Source organism: Oncorhynchus masou, chromosome 21 (genome assembly GCF_036934945.1).
Source record: "Oncorhynchus masou masou isolate Uvic2021 chromosome 21, UVic_Omas_1.1, whole genome shotgun sequence".
NCBI classification, from domain to species: domain Eukaryota; kingdom Metazoa; phylum Chordata; class Actinopteri; order Salmoniformes; family Salmonidae; genus Oncorhynchus; species Oncorhynchus masou.
This window is the reverse complement of record NC_088232.1, coordinates 12,595,668-12,617,564: the sequence shown is the minus strand read 5'-3', so window position 1 is coordinate 12,617,564 and position 21,897 is coordinate 12,595,668. Positions and strand designations below refer to the sequence as shown.

The 21,897-nt window shown below is 40.7% G+C and overlaps 1 protein-coding gene across 5 annotated transcripts in view; it reads left to right on the top strand.

Annotated features, from left to right (window-relative positions):
• The window catches only part of LOC135507813 (transmembrane protein 131-like), a 118,512-nt gene that overhangs the window by 2,848 nt on the left and 93,767 nt on the right, over positions 1-21,897 (top strand). For all 5 annotated transcript variants that reach the window (XM_064927484.1, XM_064927483.1, XM_064927482.1 and 2 more), the window contains exon 3: positions 15,347-15,387. In XM_064927484.1, coding sequence (XP_064783556.1) covers positions 15,347-15,387 — 41 coding nt within the window. The remainder of the gene's footprint in view (positions 1-15,346; positions 15,388-21,897) is intronic.

Genomic DNA, 21,897 nt, shown 5'->3' with positions numbered 1-21,897 from the left:
CAAATATGATTTAATTCGCCTGCATTACTGGCACTATGATTCAAGAGTTTCATGATGACACCTCACAAACTTCCCACATTTCAAGTAATGAGTTGTGTCAGTGCTGCGATGTGCTTTGCATTTTGGCCAAGTCTGCATTGTATGCTGCGGCTGTTATGTTTGACTAGTTATGAAATCCAGGAACACACTACAGTTTTTGTTTTACTGAGTCCGTCGTAGCTTCACTGACAATGTCACATTAATACCTGCAGACAACAGAGGCTTCTTTTAATTGAAACTAGGATAAAATATATTTGAAAAGCTTTTAAATACCTGGTCGTTTAGGTTGTGTACACCTCTTGACAGTTGGCGCAGAACTGAAACATTATGCTTTCAATTGTTTGATGGGAAGTAGAATTTGACTCGTTCCCTTATGTAGTAATGGTGTCCATTTCAGAGCCTTACCCTGGCATATAATATCACTTAAATTGGACCGTTTTTTTTTTGGGGGGGGGGGGGGGGGGGGTTGTATTCCCACCAAGAAAAGGAGGTGTACTGGGCATCACAATTTACTTAGGTGTACATCTACTCAGTGCAAAGGGGAACCAAGTTCATTCTGCCAGGGTTGCAAATTATTGGGACCTGTTGATAGCAAGTTAAAGTTACTGACCAAATGCTGAAATTGTTTACATTCCTCAGTATTTGTCAGGCTCAGGTAGGCAGGGCTGTGCTGTGAATGGACTAGCTGTGTCTCAGGTTTATGGGAAATGTTTGCAATGATTTCTTACGTACTCTGCCTGCACTTGGCTGTGTTCAGTAGGTTCACACCTAAGCAAAACGTTTCTTATTAAATAATTCCAGGTAGTCCTTCCCTATTTCAGTTTATTTTCTTCCGTTTGTTGCCTAATGTACACAGTCCAGGTTTAAGTTTGTTGTTGCTGTTGGGTGGAAGATGTTAGCAGCTCACTGAGGTGATTCGGTGCAAAGATATTAAGGCTTGTTTTAGCCACGCCACAAAAGAACACTCCCTCTGTTCACCATAACTGGTTGATCTTGGTGTCGACAATTACAATGGAATAGTCAAATAGATTTTTTTTTATCAGGATGGTTGTTCAACCAATTCTGTGCAACTTGGTCCCAAAAAATAGATTTCACATAATTGTAACATTGTCATAAAGAGCACGTGTTTAACTTCATTTACACGTTTTCCCATCTCAAGAGGTTAAATAAATGACTATAGTCAGTGCCTATTATGTGCCAAATATAGTTACATGGTTGACTGTAACAGGGTTGATGATTTCATCTTAAATCAGCCAGAAATCCCCTTGTGATGGGGAATGGAAGCGTGTTGTGGACAACAGGGAGTGGCAATTGAATGCAAACTTCAAACATTTTTAATTGTTTAAACAATTCAAGCCTCTATGGGTATCAGGGTTGATGTGTTATGCTCGACACGGTCAGTTTTCAACCAGAAAATGGCCAAAAAGAGTAGAAACAGCTTAACTGTTAATTAAACATTGTACTTTTTAATGATTTTTTTTATTTTTCCAATAAAAGACATTGACATTCATTGTACTGTTGAATGGATGGCACATTTTAGAGGACAAAACAAAACTTAACTCACACAAAAAATAAAACTTAGGTAGAGGTAGAGGTATCTGGAAAAAAATGTTGTTGGCATGTCAAACTTATTACACTGTAATTGTTGATGAAGCTAACTGACCATCAATGTATAATTGTTGTGAGCCCCTTCTCCCTCCACTGTGAAAACACACCAGGTCTACTCTGTGCCCGGTCACTATGTGGCATTTCTTATTTTTGAGCAAATTGTTGCTGTCATACCAAACTCAAAAGAAAAACATCCTTCCGTGCAGGAGCTTGTCATGCCACCTGTATTAACAGTGATCATAAAACAGACCCCAAACACCCCCTCCCGTCCCATTACTGAGTGACTTGCCCAAACAAGCACTCCTTGACTAACGCACAAATCGTTGTTCCGGCTTTATTATGTCTAGGCACCCTAACTAGTCATCTATAGATGCTCTGCATATAAACTAATATTATATAACACTTAACTCTCACGTTAGGGGGTGAGTGGCGCTAAAACATGATAGGCTAAACAATGCTATATAAGCAATAACATCTCCCCCATCATTATAAGTCCCAATTTCTGATCGAAAAGACATAGGCAGGAAATTCAAACACATTCCTGACCTGTATGTGGCCACTTAGCCGGTTGACACAGCAGTTCTATATCCTTAGCCAGGGAGCATGCTTGACAAGAACAGGTCAGCCTCTTTTGGGTTGTTAAATGTACGTGTTGATCCCATCAACTGTCACCTTAGACCGGGCTGGGAAGAGGAATCCATATCGGATGTTGGCCACCCTCGACCCTGCATTTCTTGCGCAACTCATCATACTCTTTCCATTGGTTCCTCACCTCCAAAGTAAGATCTGGGTAGAAGGACAACCTGGTAGTTGTAGTTAAGGGGGAACCTTTGACTAGCCAGCTTGAGGATGAGATCCCTGGTCTGGGGATAGTTCAGCCGAACAAAGAATGGCCTTGGCGCGCCCTTGGCTGGTTTCGTTGCCAGTGATCTAGTCATTTTTGAATGTTGTGCACTGTTACTTTATGTCCTGTAGCCTGGCCTCGTGATCGACTGTCGTCTGCTCGATCTCATGCACCCTGCCCTTAGTTGCCTTCACAGTTAAAGTCCAAGTCCAAATACTCTTTGAGATATCAGCCAACCTTGTGTCCACCTTCTTGCTTAGTAAGTTTATAGCAGCCAGTAGGTTCTTTGGGGAGATCTTGGGAGCTAGCATCTTCAGCTAACACCTCGTGGGTCAGCGATGTTGAAATTGGTTCGTTGTCTATCTCATCCAAATTATCTTGTTTAGCGCCCCCTTTTTTGGTGCCTTTTCGCTTTTCTCATATTGCCAGACAATGTTTGAAGTTATAGGTGGCGAGAGGCTAAGATAAGTATAGCACGCTCTCTCGCGCCCCCCCGCTCAGTTTCTGTTTTTACTCTTTGATTTGACCATTAAAGTTTTTTTTAGTTTTTTTTTTAAGGAATAGTTCACCATATTAAAACAAGTTAATTTCACGTAAGAGGGTTGAGCTTAAAATGAGGGACAAATGTAAATGAATCATTAATCAAATTAAGTAAATAATCTTCAGAAAGGACCTTGTCAAGCAACAAAATAACTAAGGCTTTACAATGACGGTAAAAACTTGGTGAAATGTTGGGGTTTAAGTGGGTTAAACTCTTCTTAGAAGCCAGCGTGTATTCATTAAGGATCCCCATCTACTGCTGCCTAGGGGGTCCAGCAATATTAAGGCAGTTATATAAAATTAAGTGATAATGCCAGAGAAGCCGGTGTTTGGAGGATATATTAGTATGAGTGTTAGGCTCGTAACGGATGTATTCAGAACCCTTGACTTTTTCCAAATTTTGTTACGTTACAGCAGTATTCTAAAATAGATTAAGTTTTCCCTCACCAATCTAAAAAAATTGAAATATCTAATTTACATAAGTATTCAGACCCTTTTCAGTACTTAGTTGAAGTACACTACCATTCAAAAGTTTGGGGTCACTTAGAAATGCTTTTATTTTTTTAAGCCATTTTGTTTTGTCCATTTAAATAACATCAGAAATACAGTGTAGACATTGTTAATGTTGTAAATTACTATTGTAGCTGGAAACGGCAGATTTTTAATGGAATATCTTCGTAGGAGTACAGAGGCCCATTATCAGCAACCATCACTCCTGTGTTCCAATGGCACATAGTGTTAGCTAATCCAAGTTTAAAAGATGGGCATAAGAACAGACACTGGACAGAGGAAGATTGGAAGAAAGTGTTATGGACAGACAAATTTAAGTTTGAGGTGTTCAGATAACAAGAAGAACATTGTTGAGATGCAGAAAAAATGAAAAGATGCTGGAGGAGTGCTTGACGCCATCTGTCAAGCATGGTGGAGGCAATGTAATGGTCTGGGGGTGTTTTGGTGGTGGTAAAGTGGGAGATTTGTACAGGGCAAAAGGGATCTTAAAGAAGGAAGGCTATCATTCCATTTTGCAACGCCATGCCATATCCTGTGGATGGCGCTTAATTGGGGCCAATTTCCTCCTACAACAGGACAATGACCCAAAGCACAGCTCCAAAGTATGCAAGAACAATTTAGGGAAGAAGCATTCCATTATTCTGTCTATAATGGAGCGGCCAGCACAGTCACCGGATCTCAACCCTATTGCGCTGTTGTGGGAGCAGCTTGACCGTATGGTACGTAAGGAGTGCCCATCAAGCCAACACAACTTGTGGGCGGTGCTTCAGGAAGCATGGGATGACATCTCTTCAGATTACCTCAATAAATTGACAACTAGAATGCCAAAGGTCTGCAAGGCTGTAATTGCTGCAAATGGAGGATTCTTTGAAGGACGCAATTATTTATAACCTTGCCAACGTTTTGACTATATTTCCTATTCATTTTGCAACTAATTTCATGGAAAACAAGGACATTTCTAAGTGACCCCAAACTTTTGAATGGTAGTGTACCTTTTTGGCAGTGACCACAGCCTCAAGTCTTCTTGGGTATGACACTACAAGCTTGGCACACCTGTATTTGGGGAGTTTCTCCCATTGTTCTCTGCAGATCTTCTCAATCTCTCAGGTTGGATGGGGACCGTTACTGCACAGCTATTTTCAGGTCTCTCCAGAGATGTTAGATCGGGTTCAAATCCGGGCTCTGGCTGGGCCACTGAAGGACATTCAGAGACTTGTCCAGAAGCCACTCCTGCGTTGTCTTGGTTGTGTGCTTAGGGTCATTGTCCTGTTGGAAGGTGAACCTTCATCAGTCTGAGGTCCTGAGCACTCTGGAGCAGGTTTTCACCAAGGATCTTTCTGTACTTTGCTCCGTTCAACTTTCCCTCTCCTGACTAGTCTCCCAGTCGCTGAAAAACATCCAAACAGCATGATGCCACCACAAACCATGCTTCACCGTAGGGATGGTGCTAGGTTTCCCCTAGATGTGATGCTTGTCATTCAGGCGAAAGAGTTCACTGGTTTCATCAGACCAGAGGATCTTGTTTAGTCCTTTAGGTGCCTTTTAGCAAACTCCAAGTGGGCTGTCATTTGCCTTTTACTGAGGACTGGCTTCCATCTGGCCACTCTACAATAAAGGCCTGATTGGTGGAGTGCTGCAGAGATGTTTGTCATTCTGGAAGATTCTCCCATCTTTACAGAGGAACTCTGGAGCTATGTCAGAGTGACCATCGGGTTCTTGGCCACCTCCCTGACCAAGGCCCTTTCCCCCCGATTGCTCAGTTTGGCCGGATGGTCAACTCTAGGAAGAGCTGTTGTTCCAAACCTTTTCAATTTAAGAATGATGGATGCCACTGTTCCTGGGGACCTTCAATGCTGCAGAAATGTTTCGATACCCTTCCCCAGATCTGTGCCTCGACACAATTCTGTCTCGGAGCTCTACAGACAATTCCTTCGACTTCATTGATTGGTTTTTGCTCTGACATATATTGTGAACTTTGGGACCTTATATAGACAGGTGTGTCTTTCCAAATAATGTCCAATGAGTTGAATTTACCACGTGTGGACTCCCAATTTGTATAAACATCTCAAGGATGATCAATGGAAACAGGATGCACCTGAGCTCAATTTTGTAGACTCATGGCAAAGAGTCTGAATACTCCTCTAAATAAGGTTTCAAATTTTTTTTAATTTGTAAAAAATGTGCAAACATTTCTTAACTCGTTTTCGCTTTGTCATTATAGATGGGGTATTGTGTGTAGATTGAGGGGAAAAGTATTTAATCCATTTCAGAATAAGGCTAATGTAACAAAATGTGGAAAAAGTCGAGGGGTCTTAGTAGTTTCCAAATGCACTGTATATCCTCCAAACACCGGCTTCGAGGGTATTATCACCTTCATACAATGGATTACCAACATATTCAAATCATGATTGACTTATTTTAATTAACATTATTTAGATTAATTTATGCATACTTCTTCTTTCCACGACATATAGTCCCGACACACAAATCTAGGGATGCTACACAACCCGGCTGGTTGTTCGTTCGATTGTTTCGGTTGCTAGAGACACGACCCCAGTCATTCGTTCTAAATGTTCCATTGCCGTACTGGCTGGCAACGTTCTTATCCCTTGCTTGCTAGCTGGCTAACTTAGTCACGTCAAACAATTCAGCCAGAATAACAACAGTAGCTGGATTTGCATTAACCTCTTAGATGTAATGGTCCCATATTTGGGAGCCTATTATTCAGTTCAGTCTGGTATGAGAACGGTAGCCCCTATCTGCAAAAGCAGTGGAAAGCTGATTATCTTGGCTATTGATTGCTGCCTTCAAAATCTTTGACTTACTACCATATATGGGCATACTTATATGTAAGGGCAGGCCGAGCCAATGACATTATTTCAAGATGGCTGCTACCTACATTCTGGTTAGCGTTATGAAGCATAAATAAGGAATACTTTGAAACACACCGAAAGCCGGGACTCCACAAATCATGAGGATACATTATTTGTCTGCCAGTGACCTACTGTTATTGATTACCAGCGCCGAGAGTCAAAATGTTTACAGCAAACATCTTACAAGGTAAACTTTGATTTAATCTGTGTTTTAGCTATAGTTACTTGGGGCCATCAAGTTAATCCTTTGGTTGGTAGGACCAAATCTAGCCTATTGCCAATGTTATCTGATTATGTATGACTTAATGGCAAATTCTAATATCCACAGAGTGACTATCTTTGCACATCAAAAGGGGATTGGCTACTATGGCACCTTGACAGTCTTGTAGCCAATGAGATAAGCTTTCTAGGGATATGCAGTTGACCTGGGTTGGACAAAGCAAGGCGTAAAACCTTTTTATGTGAAATATTGCTACCTGGCTAAAGAGACGAGACTCCCGAGCACGCTACATTACATTATAAACAGATTTCATTGCTTTATCATAAATGTTGGCTTCTCAAAGGTGAAAAAACAACTAAATATCGAACAGGAACCTAAAAAGGCAGCTATATGAATAAGTTTTTAGTTTCAATTTTTTAAAATTGAACCCTGATTTTAAGTAGGAAATCCACCGTTGCTGGACCAGACAGGACTGGAAAAAAGTGCTCTTCACTGACAAGTCGTGGTTTTGTTTCACCAGGGGTGATGGTCGAATTCACGTTTATCGTGGCCTGTACTCTGGAGTGGGATCGATTTTGGAGGTGGGGGGTCCGTCATGGTCAGAGGCGGTCTGTCACAGCATCATCAGACTGAGCTTGTTGTCATTGCAGTGTGTTCCAGGGAAGACATCCTCCTCCCTCATGTGGTAGCCTTCCTGCAGGCTCATCCTGACATGACCCTCCAGCATGACAATGCCACCAGCCATATTGCTTGTTCTGTGTGTGATTTCCTGCAAGACAGGAATGTCAGTGTTCTGTTATGGCCAGTAAAGAGCCCGGATCTCAATCCCATTGAGCACGTCTGGGACCTGTTGAATCGGAGGGTGAGGGCTAGGGCCATTCCCCCCCAGAAATGTCCTGGAACTTGCAGGTGCCTTGGTGGAAGAGTGTGGTAACATATCACCGCAAGAACTGGGAAATCTGGTGTATTCCATGAGGAGGAGAGATGGTGCTTAATGCAGCTGGTGGCCACACCAGATACTGTTACTTTTGATTTTGACCCCTTTGTTCAGGGACACATTATTCCATTTCTGTTAGTCACATGTTTGTGGAACCTGTTCATATCTCAGTTGTTGATTCTTGTTATGTTCATACCAATATTTAAACATGTTAAGTTTGCTTAAAATAAACTCAGGACGTTTCTATTTTTGCTGAGCTTAGAAGCTTTGAATAAAATACTGGAGTCGGACTCATCTGAGGAGCGATCTGGACAATATCTTTATTTTATTCACCACAGAATGGAGGATGCAGATAATTTGGATGATGACGTTTGGGAGCCACCCCTCCCCAGCAAGCACCCCGCCGGTCAAGGTATTCAATCCCCCCCACTGCTACGGCCATCACCCCATCTGATGGCTCTACATCCACCACTCGACAGAGGCCCCACTCCTCTTCAACCACCCCCACTGCAGTTTCAATCACCATGCCTGGTGGTTCTACATACACTTTTCATAGGCCTTTTGAAAAAGAAAATAGGATGAATGGTGCCACAAGCCCCTAACAGAATAATTTTCCCCAAAACCAAGGTAAACGACATGACAAAGACATCGCCGAGGGGGACCATACATTGGATCAGGACGAACAAGCTGCTTTTTGTGAAATGGAAGGACACTAGCTAAGTAACCATGCTCACCACACAGCATAAGGCATTCAATAATGACCATGTCTCAAGAAGGGTGAAAAATGCCAATGGGGCATGGGTGAGGAAGAATGTCCCCCTTTCTGTGAAGGACTACAATTCCAGCATGGGGGGTGTCGACCTATCTAATGCTCTGATAGGTTACGACCAGGTCCTCCACAAGACCAGGAAGTGGTCGAAGATTATTTTTTTCACTTTGTGGACATAGCTACAGTAAATGCTTTCATTCTCGGAAAGCAGGTGGCCAAAGCAAAAGGTCAAACCCCTCTCACCCAGTTCTGAGTGCAGCTGGTGTTGGAAATTGCAGAATTGGAGGCCTAAAGCAACCTCACAACCATCACAAGTCCCCCTACTTAAAGTGAGCGCCACTATCCAACACGCATGCCAAAAGACAAAAGAACTCCAAACATTGCATAAAACACGGGGGGAGGTTGAAATGCCACATCTGTCTGAAATGCCAGTTTTCCTTTTGTTTCCTGGCAGAAAGGGACTGCTTCAAAGACTATCATGACATGCACAAGCTACAGTGAAAGTGAAATCTAATCATCTACACCTGGGATGGAAAAGGAACACGAATGCCATTTTTGTAAATAGTTCAGCTTATTTTTATTTTTGCACCTCTTAGTGAAGGACACGTGTGTATCCAAGTTTCTTTGATAAGACATTTAAAAAAAATAAAAGTATATATTTTAATGTTTTTGTAAATAGTTCATTTGTATGTGTGACCAATACATTGGATATGCATAGGCTAAAACGTTCAGGAACTTTGGAGAGGTTGGTGTTGTAGAAATGTGTTTTTTTATAGTGAACAATAGGCACTTCCAGTGAGCAAAAACAGTGCAATTAACCACATTCGGACACTTTGGAGAGGTTGAAAGGACACTTTAATGTACCCTGGATTCCCCATACACCACCACACTGTTTGAGTGAAGTTGATATGGTAGAAATCGTTTTTATACTGAACGAATAGTATTTAGGGATTGTAAATGTGTAATAGCACTGGAATTATATAATTTAGACATATACCACTTTGGAGAGATTTAGGGACACATGACCAAAAGTCCCGTGACCACACCTGACACTTACTAAAACATCTGCCCATTTCTAGTTGTTAGGTCTATCAATCTCATTTTTTCTGATATTGTTCACATGTTGTGGAAGACATCTGTGTTTCCAGCTCTGGGCATCAATAATTCACTTATTGCTTGTCAATGAAAGATGACTTTCAAAATACAAAAACAAAAAAAGGTTATTTTGCGTGCTTGTTCTTGTTTATTCTGAATTTACCAATCTCCTGATCATTTCTTTATAATCTCCCAGATTATACTCCCACATTTTGGCATGTCAGAATCTTGAAATTCCACATGAATAGCAGTTACTTTTGGGTTTGTCTATTTAGGTGGAAATCTACATTTTTAATTTTACATTTCAAGAGGTTAAGCTGTTTTCTAGTGACATTTATTTGGATACATCGATAACAATGAGCTAATGAGGCGCGAATTCGGCTGGCATTGAAAATGTGTTCTCTCGAAAGGACACTGATGTTCAGAGGTGCAAGCCAACAACACAGCTAACACAATCACTTCAAAAATGATGCCAGCTGATTCATGATTTCAACTGGCTGAGAAACGCTGCCTGCCTGTCTCGTCCCGACACCTTCATTACTGGAGATCGAATGTGAATATTGAAAATTGAAAATGTCGGAGAGACAGACACCAAGGTTTATACGAGTCTCTGCTGTTAGAAAGCCAAATGTTACACGGAACCCAAACCGTGTGCGCCATTGTGCATTTTGTCCCCCCCACACCAAACGCAATCACGACACGCAGGTTAAAATATCAAAACAAACTGAAAACAAACTGAACCAATTACATTAATTTGGGCATTAAACATGTATTGCAATTTAGCTGGCTAGCTTGCACTTGCTAGCTAATTTGTCCTATTTAGGTAGCTTGCTGTTGCTAGCTAATTTGTCCTGGTATATAAACATTGAGTTGTTATTTTACCTGAAATGCACAAGGTCCTCTACTCCAACAATGAATCCACACAACGGTCAACCGTATCGTTTCTAGTCATCTCTCCTCCTTCCAGGCATTTTCTTCTCTGGACATTAAATTGCGATTGGCAACTTTCATAAATGAGGTGCATTACCGCCACTGACCTCGTTCATCTTTCAGTCACCCACGTGGGTATAACCAATGGGGAAATGGCACGTGGGTACCTGCTTCTATAAACCAATGAGGAGATGGGAGAGGCAGGACTTGCAGCACGATCTGTGTCAGAAATAGAACTGACTTCTATTTTAGTCCTTGGTAATACAGACGCGAGCGAGCAGTGTGGGTGCAATAATTGAATAATATAGATGTATACATTTATTTTGCGTAGTCAGCCTGTTAGTCTAAATGAAATGTGAGATGTAGTGGAGATCAAGTTTATAAATTGCCTTGCTGGGCTGATGAGAGAGACGGTTGATTGCGCAATCAGATGGAATAGAGAAATTAGGCATTTTAACGTCATAGATTTAGCCGGTGGTAACTTGTGGAATAGACACTGTCTGGAATGCGGTTTTAACCCATCAGCATTTAGGATTAGACCCACCCGTTGTAAAATGAAGTATGTTTAATTGTACAACCGGTGTGTGTGTGTCCTCGGGCCACTACTCTACTACCACATATCTACAACACACAATCCATATGTACTTGTGTGTAGAGTGCATGTGTTAGTATGTGTATGCGGACTGCAAGGGGTGCACGGATTGCAAGTCTGATTTATTCAATTCTCCATGTCTATATAGTAAAGGGAACTTCGATTTGATATAACAGGCTTAAATTCAACAATTTCTACTTAAAATGTCAGACGGGCGCAAAATGCACATTTCATGGACCTATCTATTATCTGTTGAGTCAATCACCACCTTCCGGAGACACCTGAAACCCCACCTCTTCAAGGAATACCTAGGATAGGATAAAGTAATCCTTCTCACCCCCCCTTAAATGATTTAGATGCACTATTGTAAAGTGGCTGTTCCACTGGATGTCAGAAGGTGAATTCACCAATTTGTAAGTCGCTCTGGATAAGAGCGTCTGCTAAATGACTTAATGTAAATGTAAATGTAAATGTTGTAAGATCTTCTCTTAATGGGAAGGAAATACTCCTGTTTCCCTGATAGCTTTTATGCCTAAATGCGCTGATGTCCAAACTGGTTTTACAATAGATAAGCCTAGACTAAGTCTTCCATTGGAATTGTTGTAACATCGCAGTTCAAGATGAGTCAACTAGGTCTGTCCTCTTTGGCTGTGTTTAGATAAGCAGCCCAATTCAGATTTTTTTTCTTCTCTCCACAAAGTGGTCTTGACGAATCAGCTCTGAAAAATATCTGACTTAAAAAGATCTGATGTGATTGTTCAAAAGTCCAATTAGTGGAAAAAAACTCAAGACTTGGGTTGATTGTGTGAGCACAGCCCCAAAAAACAATCAATCACAATTAACATGCTTTGTAAAATGTTTAAATTGAGTTTGATCCATGAGTGACTAGTCCTATATGCATACAATGTCATAGATAGATTAACCTACACTAAAGCACCCTGCCCTTCAACTATACTGAACAAAAATGCAACAATTTCAAAGATTTTACTAAGTTAAAGTTCATATACGGAAATCAGTCACTTGAAATAAATAAATTAGGCCATAGTCTATGGATTTCACATGACTGGGAATACAGATATGCATCTGTTGGTCACAGATACCTTAAAAAGAAATTGCCTCACAATGGGCCTCGGGATCTCGTCACGGTATCTCTGTGCATTCAAATTGCCATAGATAAAATGCAAATGTGTCTGTTGTCCGTAGCTTATGCTTGCCCATACCATAACTCCACTGCCACCATGTTCACAACTTTGACATCAGCAAACTGTTCGCCCACACAACTCCATACACGTTGTCTGCGGTTGTGAGGCCGGTTGGACGTACTGCCAAATTCTCCAAAACTAATATTAAATTCTCTAGCAACAGCTCATGGGACATTCCAGCAGTCAGCATTGTGTGAAAAACCTGCACATTTTAGTGGCGGTTGATTTTAGTGGCACCCCCAGCACAAGGTACACCTGTGTAATGATCATGCTTTTTAATCAGCTTCTTGATATGCCTGTCATGTGGATGGATTATCTTGGCAAAGAAGAAATGCTCACTAACAGGGATGTAAACAAATTTGTGTACTAAATTTGAGAGAAATAAGCTTTTTGTGCATATGGAACATTTCTGGGATCTTTTATTTCAGCCCACCCACTTCCATTTATATTTTTTTGTTCAGTGTAGATTGGCATTTTATCACAGTTGTGTCTTGGTTGACCCCCTCCTCCTCTCCCCTTTTTGTTTTTACACTGCTGCTACTCGCTATTTGTTATCTAAACATAGTCACTTTACCCCTACCTACATGTACCAATTACCTCGACTAAACTGTACCCCCACACATTGACTCGGCACTGGTACCCCCAGTTTATAGCATTGTTATTGTTACTTTTTATTTTATTTTATACTTTACTTTATTTAGGAAATATTTTCTAAACTCTATTCTTGAACTGCATTGTTGGTTAAGGGTTTGTAAGTAAGCATTTCATGTTAAGGTCTACACTGGCGCATGTGTCAAATAAAATTTGATTTGATTGCCTGGTCAAGGCTTTCAATTAGTGCCCCCTAGGCATGCATGAAGACCCATGTTGCAGTGAACAAAGGCCCTATCAACAAACTGCACCTAAATTAACCCATATACACTAATGTAGCCTAGATACAAAATAATTGCATAGGTTGGCCTATAAGCACTATGGAAGTACCTTCTCATTTCCCTCTGATAAGCATGATGAATTGTTTTTTTTTTACCATATACACTGAGTGTACAAAACATAGCACCTGCTCTTTCCATGGCATAGACTGACCAGGTGAAAGCTATGATCCTTTATTGACGTCACTTTTTAAATTCACTTCAATCAGTGTAGATGAAGGGGAGAAGACAGGTTAAAGAATAATTTAAGCCTTGAGGCATGAATTGTGTATATGTGCCATTGAGGATGAATGGGCAAAACAAAATATTTTAGTGTCTTTGAACGGGGTATGGTAGTAGGTGCCAGGTTCACCAGTTTGTGTCAAGAACTGCAACGCTGCTGGGTTTTTCACGCTCGACAGTTTCCCGTGTGTATCAAGAATGGTCCACCACCCCAAAAGGCATCCAGCCAACTTGACACAACTGTGGGAAACATTGGAGTTAACATGGGACAAGCATCCCTGTGGAACGCTTTCGACACCTTGTAGAGTCCAAGCCCCAGCAAATTAAGAGAAAAAAGTTCTGATGGCAAAAGGGGGGGCTGCAACTCAACATTCGGGAGGTGTTCCTAATGTTTGTTACACTCATTGTATATATTGCATATACCTATCCAATCCTTTTAGATTTACTCAGTGTCGAGAGATATAGGGACGACGGGTAGTGTCAGGACAGGCCCCCCCACCCCTCAGACGATGTCGCAGGTGAGGAAGCCAGTTGTGGAGTTCCTGGGCTGGCGTGGTTACACGTGATCTATGGTTGTGAGGCCAGTTGGACGTACTGCCAAATTCTCTAAAACATAAGCCTATATGTTAGAGAAATGAACATTCAATTATCTGGCAACAGCTCTGGTGGACATTCCTGCAGTCAGCATGCCAATTGCACGCTCTCTCAAAACTCAAGACATCTGCAGCATTCTGTTGTGACACAACTGGGCATTTTAAAGTGGACTTTTATTGTCCCCAGCACAAGGTGCACCTGTGTCATGACCATGCTGTTAAATCAGCTTCTTGATATGCCACACCTGTTAGGTGGATGGATTATCTTGGCTAAGGAAAAATGCTCACTAACAGTGATGTAAACAAATTTGTGCACAACATTTGAGAGAAATTAGCTTTTTTGTTGCGTATGGATCTTTTTATTTACTGAACTGATAGCCTGCATCTGAAGGTCAGTCTGAGGGGAGGGATGGAGCATCGGTGAGGCTGCCTGTCACCTGACACCATCTCTCCGCTGAGAAAAGGGAAAACTGTATTCCAGCTGATAGCAAACAAACTTAAGTTGCACTGCATTACTTCTGCATCATCACCAATTCATGTTGTTACTCCTATGACCAGAGAAAGTGAAATGTTCCTCAATATTAAAAAAGACAAGCCACAAATAATAATAAACTTATCGAAAAACTTTGCTATAGTTATTCATTGCAGCTGCAGTGCTGGTTGTAGGCTAGCATTTTATGGCTTATGAAACTGTTGAACAGTGCTGAATAACAACTTAAACAACTTAAAAACAGCAGCTCTTTGCGTTATTCGTTGAGTCTCTAGTCATGGTTTTGAAATCTTACATTATCAACTTTGCTGTCAGAGGCTTCTTTTTACAGTATGGTGCGAGGAAACTGCAGACACAATCTATCTGATTGGCCAGCAGTAGGTCTATAGGTGCACTTAATTTGCTCTGTGCCTGCCAGGCACATTAAATGGTTCAAAATGAGAACACTTTGCCTTCCCGGCGCTAGGGCTGCTGAATCAAGTGCACCTACCGTCACCAGCACAAAAAAATAATAATATGAACGCAAGGCTTTATCGTTGGGTTTTTACATAAGAACATAATGTACCCATCTACCTGCTTTGAGCGTCAGTCTTGTCATAATTGGCCACCATTCAACTTAGGTGTATTTAGAAAGCTGGTCATTTTATGTTTTTTTTTCATACTGAATTCCTTTTATCCAAAACAGAAATGTTTTAAACATACAAACTTAGACCAGCTAATTTGTTGATACATTTGGATTTATGTAAGCCTAACACACTTGATTAGTTATATTTGTCCATTGTTTATTCATGATCAAATGCTGAAATACTAATGCACTGAAATATAAATTTGCACTATAATACAATGACTCAATATAGAAACGATTAGGCTAAACTGTAATTACAAGACAAATATACATATGTCTTGATGTAGTTGTTTTGTAATTTAGTTGCTTTGTTTGCTTGTCTATGTAGGTGGAAGAGCGCAGCAAAGACAGTCTTCCACTGGAAGAGAGGTAAGATCTTCTAATCCCTGATATCCCTTGGCGACCAGAATCCAACATCCTTGTTATGTTACTCATTTGTTTCACTCACACAACACTCAACAATCATAGGTGAGAAAAATTGCAGAGAAATAATATCCCGCCATCATCAGAAAGGATTTGCTACGAGTGGAGAGAACAGTCCACTTTCAGCGAGAATTAAGAACAGAATATTAAAATGTAGGTAAATTAGAACTATGGAAACAAACCACTGCAGCAGTATGCAGTTTAATCGAAGCTCGGACTATGACAGGTGTGCATCTTTCAGATGAGAGAACCAAAGTGGGCAGAAGACAGAAAGTTGGGGGTGGTGTGCAGAGTGGAATAAGATGTCATTAAATCATGCATCATTTTGACTTGTCACACATATTCACATACACTGTAATGTGTAGCCTGCACGTATTCCGATGCATTTATATTGTATCTATGTTGTGTGCATGTATTCATTGTGTACTGAAGGCTATGCCTAGGCTATATGTTGTGTTAGATACTCGAGTTTCAGAGGGGGTTCTAAGAGGCCCTTATTGGGGCCTTTTCAATATGGTGTGGCGTTTATGTTGGTATGAGTGTGGGTGCGTGAACACGAGTAGGAGAGTGGGGAGAGAGCGAAAGAGCGGCATAGTACTGCATTCCAGACACATTTTAGTACTCCTTTTAAAGAAAATGCAGTAGAGGTCCATCTGACAAGACTTTTTTGTTTCACTCCAGAATGGGCAGTGTCTCCTTTCTTATCGAATAGAACGTTGATATGCTATACATCTTGAAGTCAGTTAAATGTGTTCTTGTTACATGAAAGACTGGAAGCATAGATGCCAATAGCTCATTTGAAGTGTTGACCATGGTGCTGCGTTTTAAGATAACAAAATGAACTGGCTTGGCAATGACTGAAGGAGTGAGGACATGGACTAGTCACCTAACTAACATTCCGCATTCAAGCACATTGATACTGTTAGTATAGGCCTATTTTGTGTTTTCTGGTTAGCCATCGCACTAGTGACTAGAGAATGACATTACAAGAGTTGAACTGGGACTACTTTTGCTATCAAAATTCTTCTTCTAAAGTTCTTTCTGATCTAACATATAGCTGGGATTGTCATGGCAGCCACTACTGGCAAGCTGCGTACTGCTGGTTAGTGTCAGCTTCTTCTAAAAGCCCCCTGACAGTCAAGAAACAGAGCCCTGAGTCTCCTGTGTGTACTCAACTTGTCACTGTGGAACTGTAAGTGACTCCAGTTGCTTGCTCACAACGCCCTAAAATGAATGATTGTTTTGTATGGCATTTGATTTATTTTTATTTAACTAGGCAAGTCAGTTAAGAACAAATTGTTTTTTACAATGACTGCCTACCCCGGCCAAACCTGAACGACGCTGGGCCAATTGTGCGCCGCCCTACGGGACTCCCAATCACGACTGGATTCGAACCAGGGACTGTAGTGACGCCTGTTGCACTGAGAGCAGTGCCTTAGCTGGTAAAGCTCCTGAGTGGTGCAACAGTCTAACACGTAGCTAATCTAGCCTACAACTTAGGCAGTTGCCCATAATGTCCCCCAGTACAAACACACTGGGAAGGTGTTGATTCCTTGGACAGGGCTAACAACACTAAACTGAATTTGATACTAAACAGTGCCTCAGTGCATTGGTAGCAAAATGCAGTGGGGTAAAGTACTTAAGTAAAAATACTTTAAAGTACTAAAGTAGTTTTTTTGGGTATATGTACTTTACTTTTATTTCACTACATTCCTAAAGAAATGAATATTATTTTTACTCCATACATTTTCCCTGACACCCAAAAGTACTCATTACATTTTGACAGGAAAATGGTCCAATTCACACACTTATCAAGAGAACATCCCTGGTCATCCATACTGCCTCTGATCTGAAGGATGAATACAAATACTTAGTTTGTAAAAAAAAAATATATATAAAAAAAATTGTGCTGTCTGGTTTGCTTAATGCAAGGAATTTGAAATCATTTATATTTTTACTATTGATACTTAAGTAAATTTTTAGCAATTCCATTTCATTTTTATACTTAAGTATATTTAAAACAAAATACTTTTAGACTTTTACTCAAGTAGTATTTTACTGGGTGACTTTCACTTTTACTTGAGTCATTTTCTATTTAAGGTATCTTTATTTTTAATATGACAATTGAGTACTTTTTCCACCACTGGCAAAATGCCCATTAATGACTTCCTACAATCGCCCTATCAGTAGCTAATACGAGCTAACTGGATGCACCGTTGATTTCCTCAGGCACAGTCCCTCTAGACTCAGTGTAGAAGTGTCTCTGAGCCCAGAGAAGTGATGGGACAGGTAGGGCTGGTTGAATCCCCTCCAGGACTGAGGCTCCAGGGCCTGGATTATTGTACCTCTTGACACAAGGTGCCATCACTCTTCCCTGAAGAACAGGCTGGAGATAGGGGCAGCGGAACGGGGGCCAATGACCTTGTTGTTTGTGTGTGTGTGTCAGGGTTTGCGTTAACAAACATTTGCTGGGTTTTGACGCAAAAATTATAATGAAAAACTCATAGATAAAACTGTTGCTGGCCAAAATGCCTGGGAGAAAAAAAATCCCATCGCAAGATGCTTTTTATTCACTGATGAACATTTGACCGTCATGCTTATCGGTCTATAGGTACATTTGTGTAATTTAGTATTTAAATTGGCCTGTGTATATTCGTTAGTCATCATGCATCTTATTTATCCAACACAACTATCACACGTGTCCTCTCGAAAGATTTGTACCAGTGGGGGGGATCCACTCCTATAATTTGTATGTAGATGGACTGAGGAGATCAGTTCTGGTAAAGGACATTCTACTCCAAAATGAATTAAAATACGGTATCTAAAATAGAATTTCCCCTTCCCAGAAATTAGCCCAATAACACATTGGTAAAATTATTGGGCACATTGGTAAAACATATTGGGCGATGTACAGTATATAGCCTATACATGGTCCATATTATCAAGCATGCTATAAATAGGCTGAAGCATGGGGTGGCCTATCTGAATTTACGCTATTGGGCTCATCATTAGCCAAATCTCAAATGTTATCTTTTAACTAGTTATGTTCATGAATTGTATGTCCCATAAACACTGAATATAATGTTAGGGTAACTGTGGGTAACTCGCCACCTGGGGTAAAAAGCCTGTACTTCTCACAGAAACCGCTTCATAACACAACTTTTCCCGCAACACTTTCCCTGGTTTCCACTACTCTTGCTCAACCAAAAATATTATCAGTCTCATCACAATTCAAGTCATTAAAAATAAATTATTTCAAGGTAGAGGCATTGTACCCCAAGTCACCCTACAATTGACCGGTGTTACATTTAGCCCCACTCTCCCCTATGCACTCACTGTGAATTGTGGAGCGGTGCTAAACCATGCTTCTGTTAAAAAACCTGGGTTTAAAATGGCGCAGTTCACGCATATTTATGAGTTGAGAAATAAATAAAGTAGGAAAGGTAGGAAGTAGGAATGGAAAGCTGGCATTCCCCTTTTTTAACAAAGCCATTAAAACTGCTGTTTTCGCGATTGCAAGAATAGTTGTGCATTGACTGCTTGTCAGAATGCATGTTTCCCTCCCTATGGCACTTACAACATGAATAGGCCACAAGGAATATTTATCTACACCGTAAATTTGAAAGTGTTACATTTAACACTGTCAGCAAGTACATATGGTGTGTGACCGTGTAGAGTAAAAAGTACACTGATCAAGTGTTACATTTCTAGTGTTGATTTAACACTGAGTGCAAAAAGTTAACACTGCACTGGCCGGTGTTGATCAAATTTAACACTGAGGTAATCAACACTGATGCTTATAGTGACACTCGCTAGTGTTGATTCAGGTTGACTCCAATTAGAGTAAAAATGTGTGTACTCTATTCAGTGTTAATTTATTTACTCTTCCATGTAAATGGAAATTATATTTTGTAAAAGCACTTGGAATTTAACAAACTCAAGCAAAGTTGTTTCAACATTCAAATGTTTATTATGACCAAACCATAAGTCTCAGCCCTGGCTTAAATGGTTATCAAGTGACAGTAGAATGTAGTCAAAAGAATCCCTTGCTCCGTATGACATGAGCAAATCAAAAGGTTTGTGGCATATGTCATTTACATGAAATACCTTGCATGGTGGACTTTGCTTCAAAACAACTTTAAATGCATGCAAATGATTATCAAAATATCAGGTTCCAAGAGCTGACCCAACCAAGAACAATAGCCTTCATTTTGTAAAATACTGGCATGGTGCTTAACCCATTTAACTGACTAAACAGTTGTGTGCACTGAGACATTCAACTTGGCAGCAATCTCATGACCTTCTTTCAGGTCATTGAGCCCTGACATCTTTCTTGGACCTAAAGATAGTCTATCCTGGCTGAAAGTTTCCCAATTATATGCCATGTAATTGGTGTTTCTTCTAAGGTCACAGTGACATTCTTAAAACTCTTCAGTTGCTTCATGAAGAAATTGTTTTGAAAAGTGCTTATTTCATACAAGTCATTGGTGTTAGATTTGACAATAGAAGAAACAAAACTACTGGAACTTATGATCAAATAGTCACAACTAATCAATTTTCTTACGTTCCAATTCTTGAGAGATTGCAATCATTGGTGTTAATTTAAATAAACACAGCCTACAAGCCCTCAGTCCAGCCTCTCTCGGCCTATTGCGGACAGTCTGAGAACTGATGGAGGGATTGTGCGTTCCTGGTGTAACTCAGGCAGTTGTTGCCATCTTGTACCTGTCCTGCAGGTGTTGTGACATGGTCTGCCACTGCGAGGGCGATCAGCTGTCCATCCTGTTTCCCTGTAGCGCTGTCTTAGGTGTCTCACAGTACAGACATCGCAATTTATTGCCCTGGCAACAGCTGCAGTCCTCATGCCTCCTTGCAGCATGCCTAAGGCACGTTTATGCAAATGAGCATGGACCCTGGGCATCTTTCTTTGTTTTTCCAGAGTCCGTAGAAAGGCCTCTTTAGTGTCCTAAGTTTTTATTACTGTGACCTTAATTACCTACCACCTGTAAGCTGTTAGTCTTAACGACCGTTCCACAGGTGCATGTTAATTAATTGTTTATGGTTCATTGAACAAGCATGGGAAAGTGTTTAATCCCTTTACTATGAAGATCTGTAAAGTTATTTGGATTTTTACGAATTCTTTTTTTGCTGCATTTACATGTTAGAGGGGTTGCTTTAGCTTGACCCTGTAGCTCTTGAACTGCTTCTTCCATGGAAGATTAACTATTTATAGTCGTCTGACCTGCAGCTGTGCAATAGCAGATGCACACATCACACGTGTTCTTGTTAGATATTGGTACATGGTTACAACTACAATTTGAATGAAAAATCACAATTACTTGGCTGATTATCAACGGCTGTATTAGCATCCAAGTTAAGTTTAACAAAATTTGACAAAATACATGACAACAATCTGCTTGACCACATTTTAGTCTGTTCTATAAGGGCACATTCCATGCCTCACGAGCAAGTTGGTACTAGCATGGCAAACAAAACATATCATCATTAGTTAATCTCCATTAATGCAGGAGTCAAGCTTTGAGCTCAGCAACCTTTGGAGTCACCATAAACCTTCCCAATGTCTAGGTTGTATACAGTTGTCTGTATGAAGGTGTATATGTTGCGCAGCATTGTATTGTAAGCAGTACCAAAAGCAAAGTGAGTCTTAAAGCTCATCGAAGGCACCAAGAGCGCTTGTTGACGTGCAGGGCTCGCTTGTCCAGGATGATGAAGTAAGGCTTGCTTGTCCAGGATGATGAAGTAAGCATGGATGCTGCTTTTCCTGGTCCCGACTGCAATAAGATATGTTTGGCGGCTCTGGTCAATCGCATGAAGGTGATCCTGGATACTGATTCCTGCCGGAAAAACGTCAAAAACGAACATCATCATTAGTTCATCATAATGGCTGCAGCATGGTCCAAGAATAACCTTTTGGAATATCACAAGATGCTGTTCAGCTTGGGATGCGGACATCTTGCCTGATCTTTTGCGGCCTTGTGTTGAAGGATGAATCAAATGGAGAAGGATGGAGGAAAGGTCACCGTCCCATTCTAAACAAAGAGATCCTGATTTTAAATGGCAAATTCCATCATCAGTTACATTAACATTTCAGTTATTTGAAATATAAATTATTTTCTAACTGTCAGCGTCTAACATAGCTCTTTGCTATGAAACTTCAAATTGAGCTCAGGTGATCATCCTTGAAATATTTCTAAAACTTAATTGTAGTCCACCTGTGGTAAATTCAATTGATTGGACATGATTTGGAAAGGCACACCTGTCTATATAAGGTCTCACAGTTGACAGTGCATGTTAGAGCAAAAACCAAGCCATGGGGTCGAAGGAATTGTCCATAGAGCTCCGAGACAGGATTGTGGTCGAGGCACAGATCTGGGGAATGGTACCAAAAAATGTCTGCAGCATTGAAGGTCCAAGAACACAGTGGCTTCCTTCATT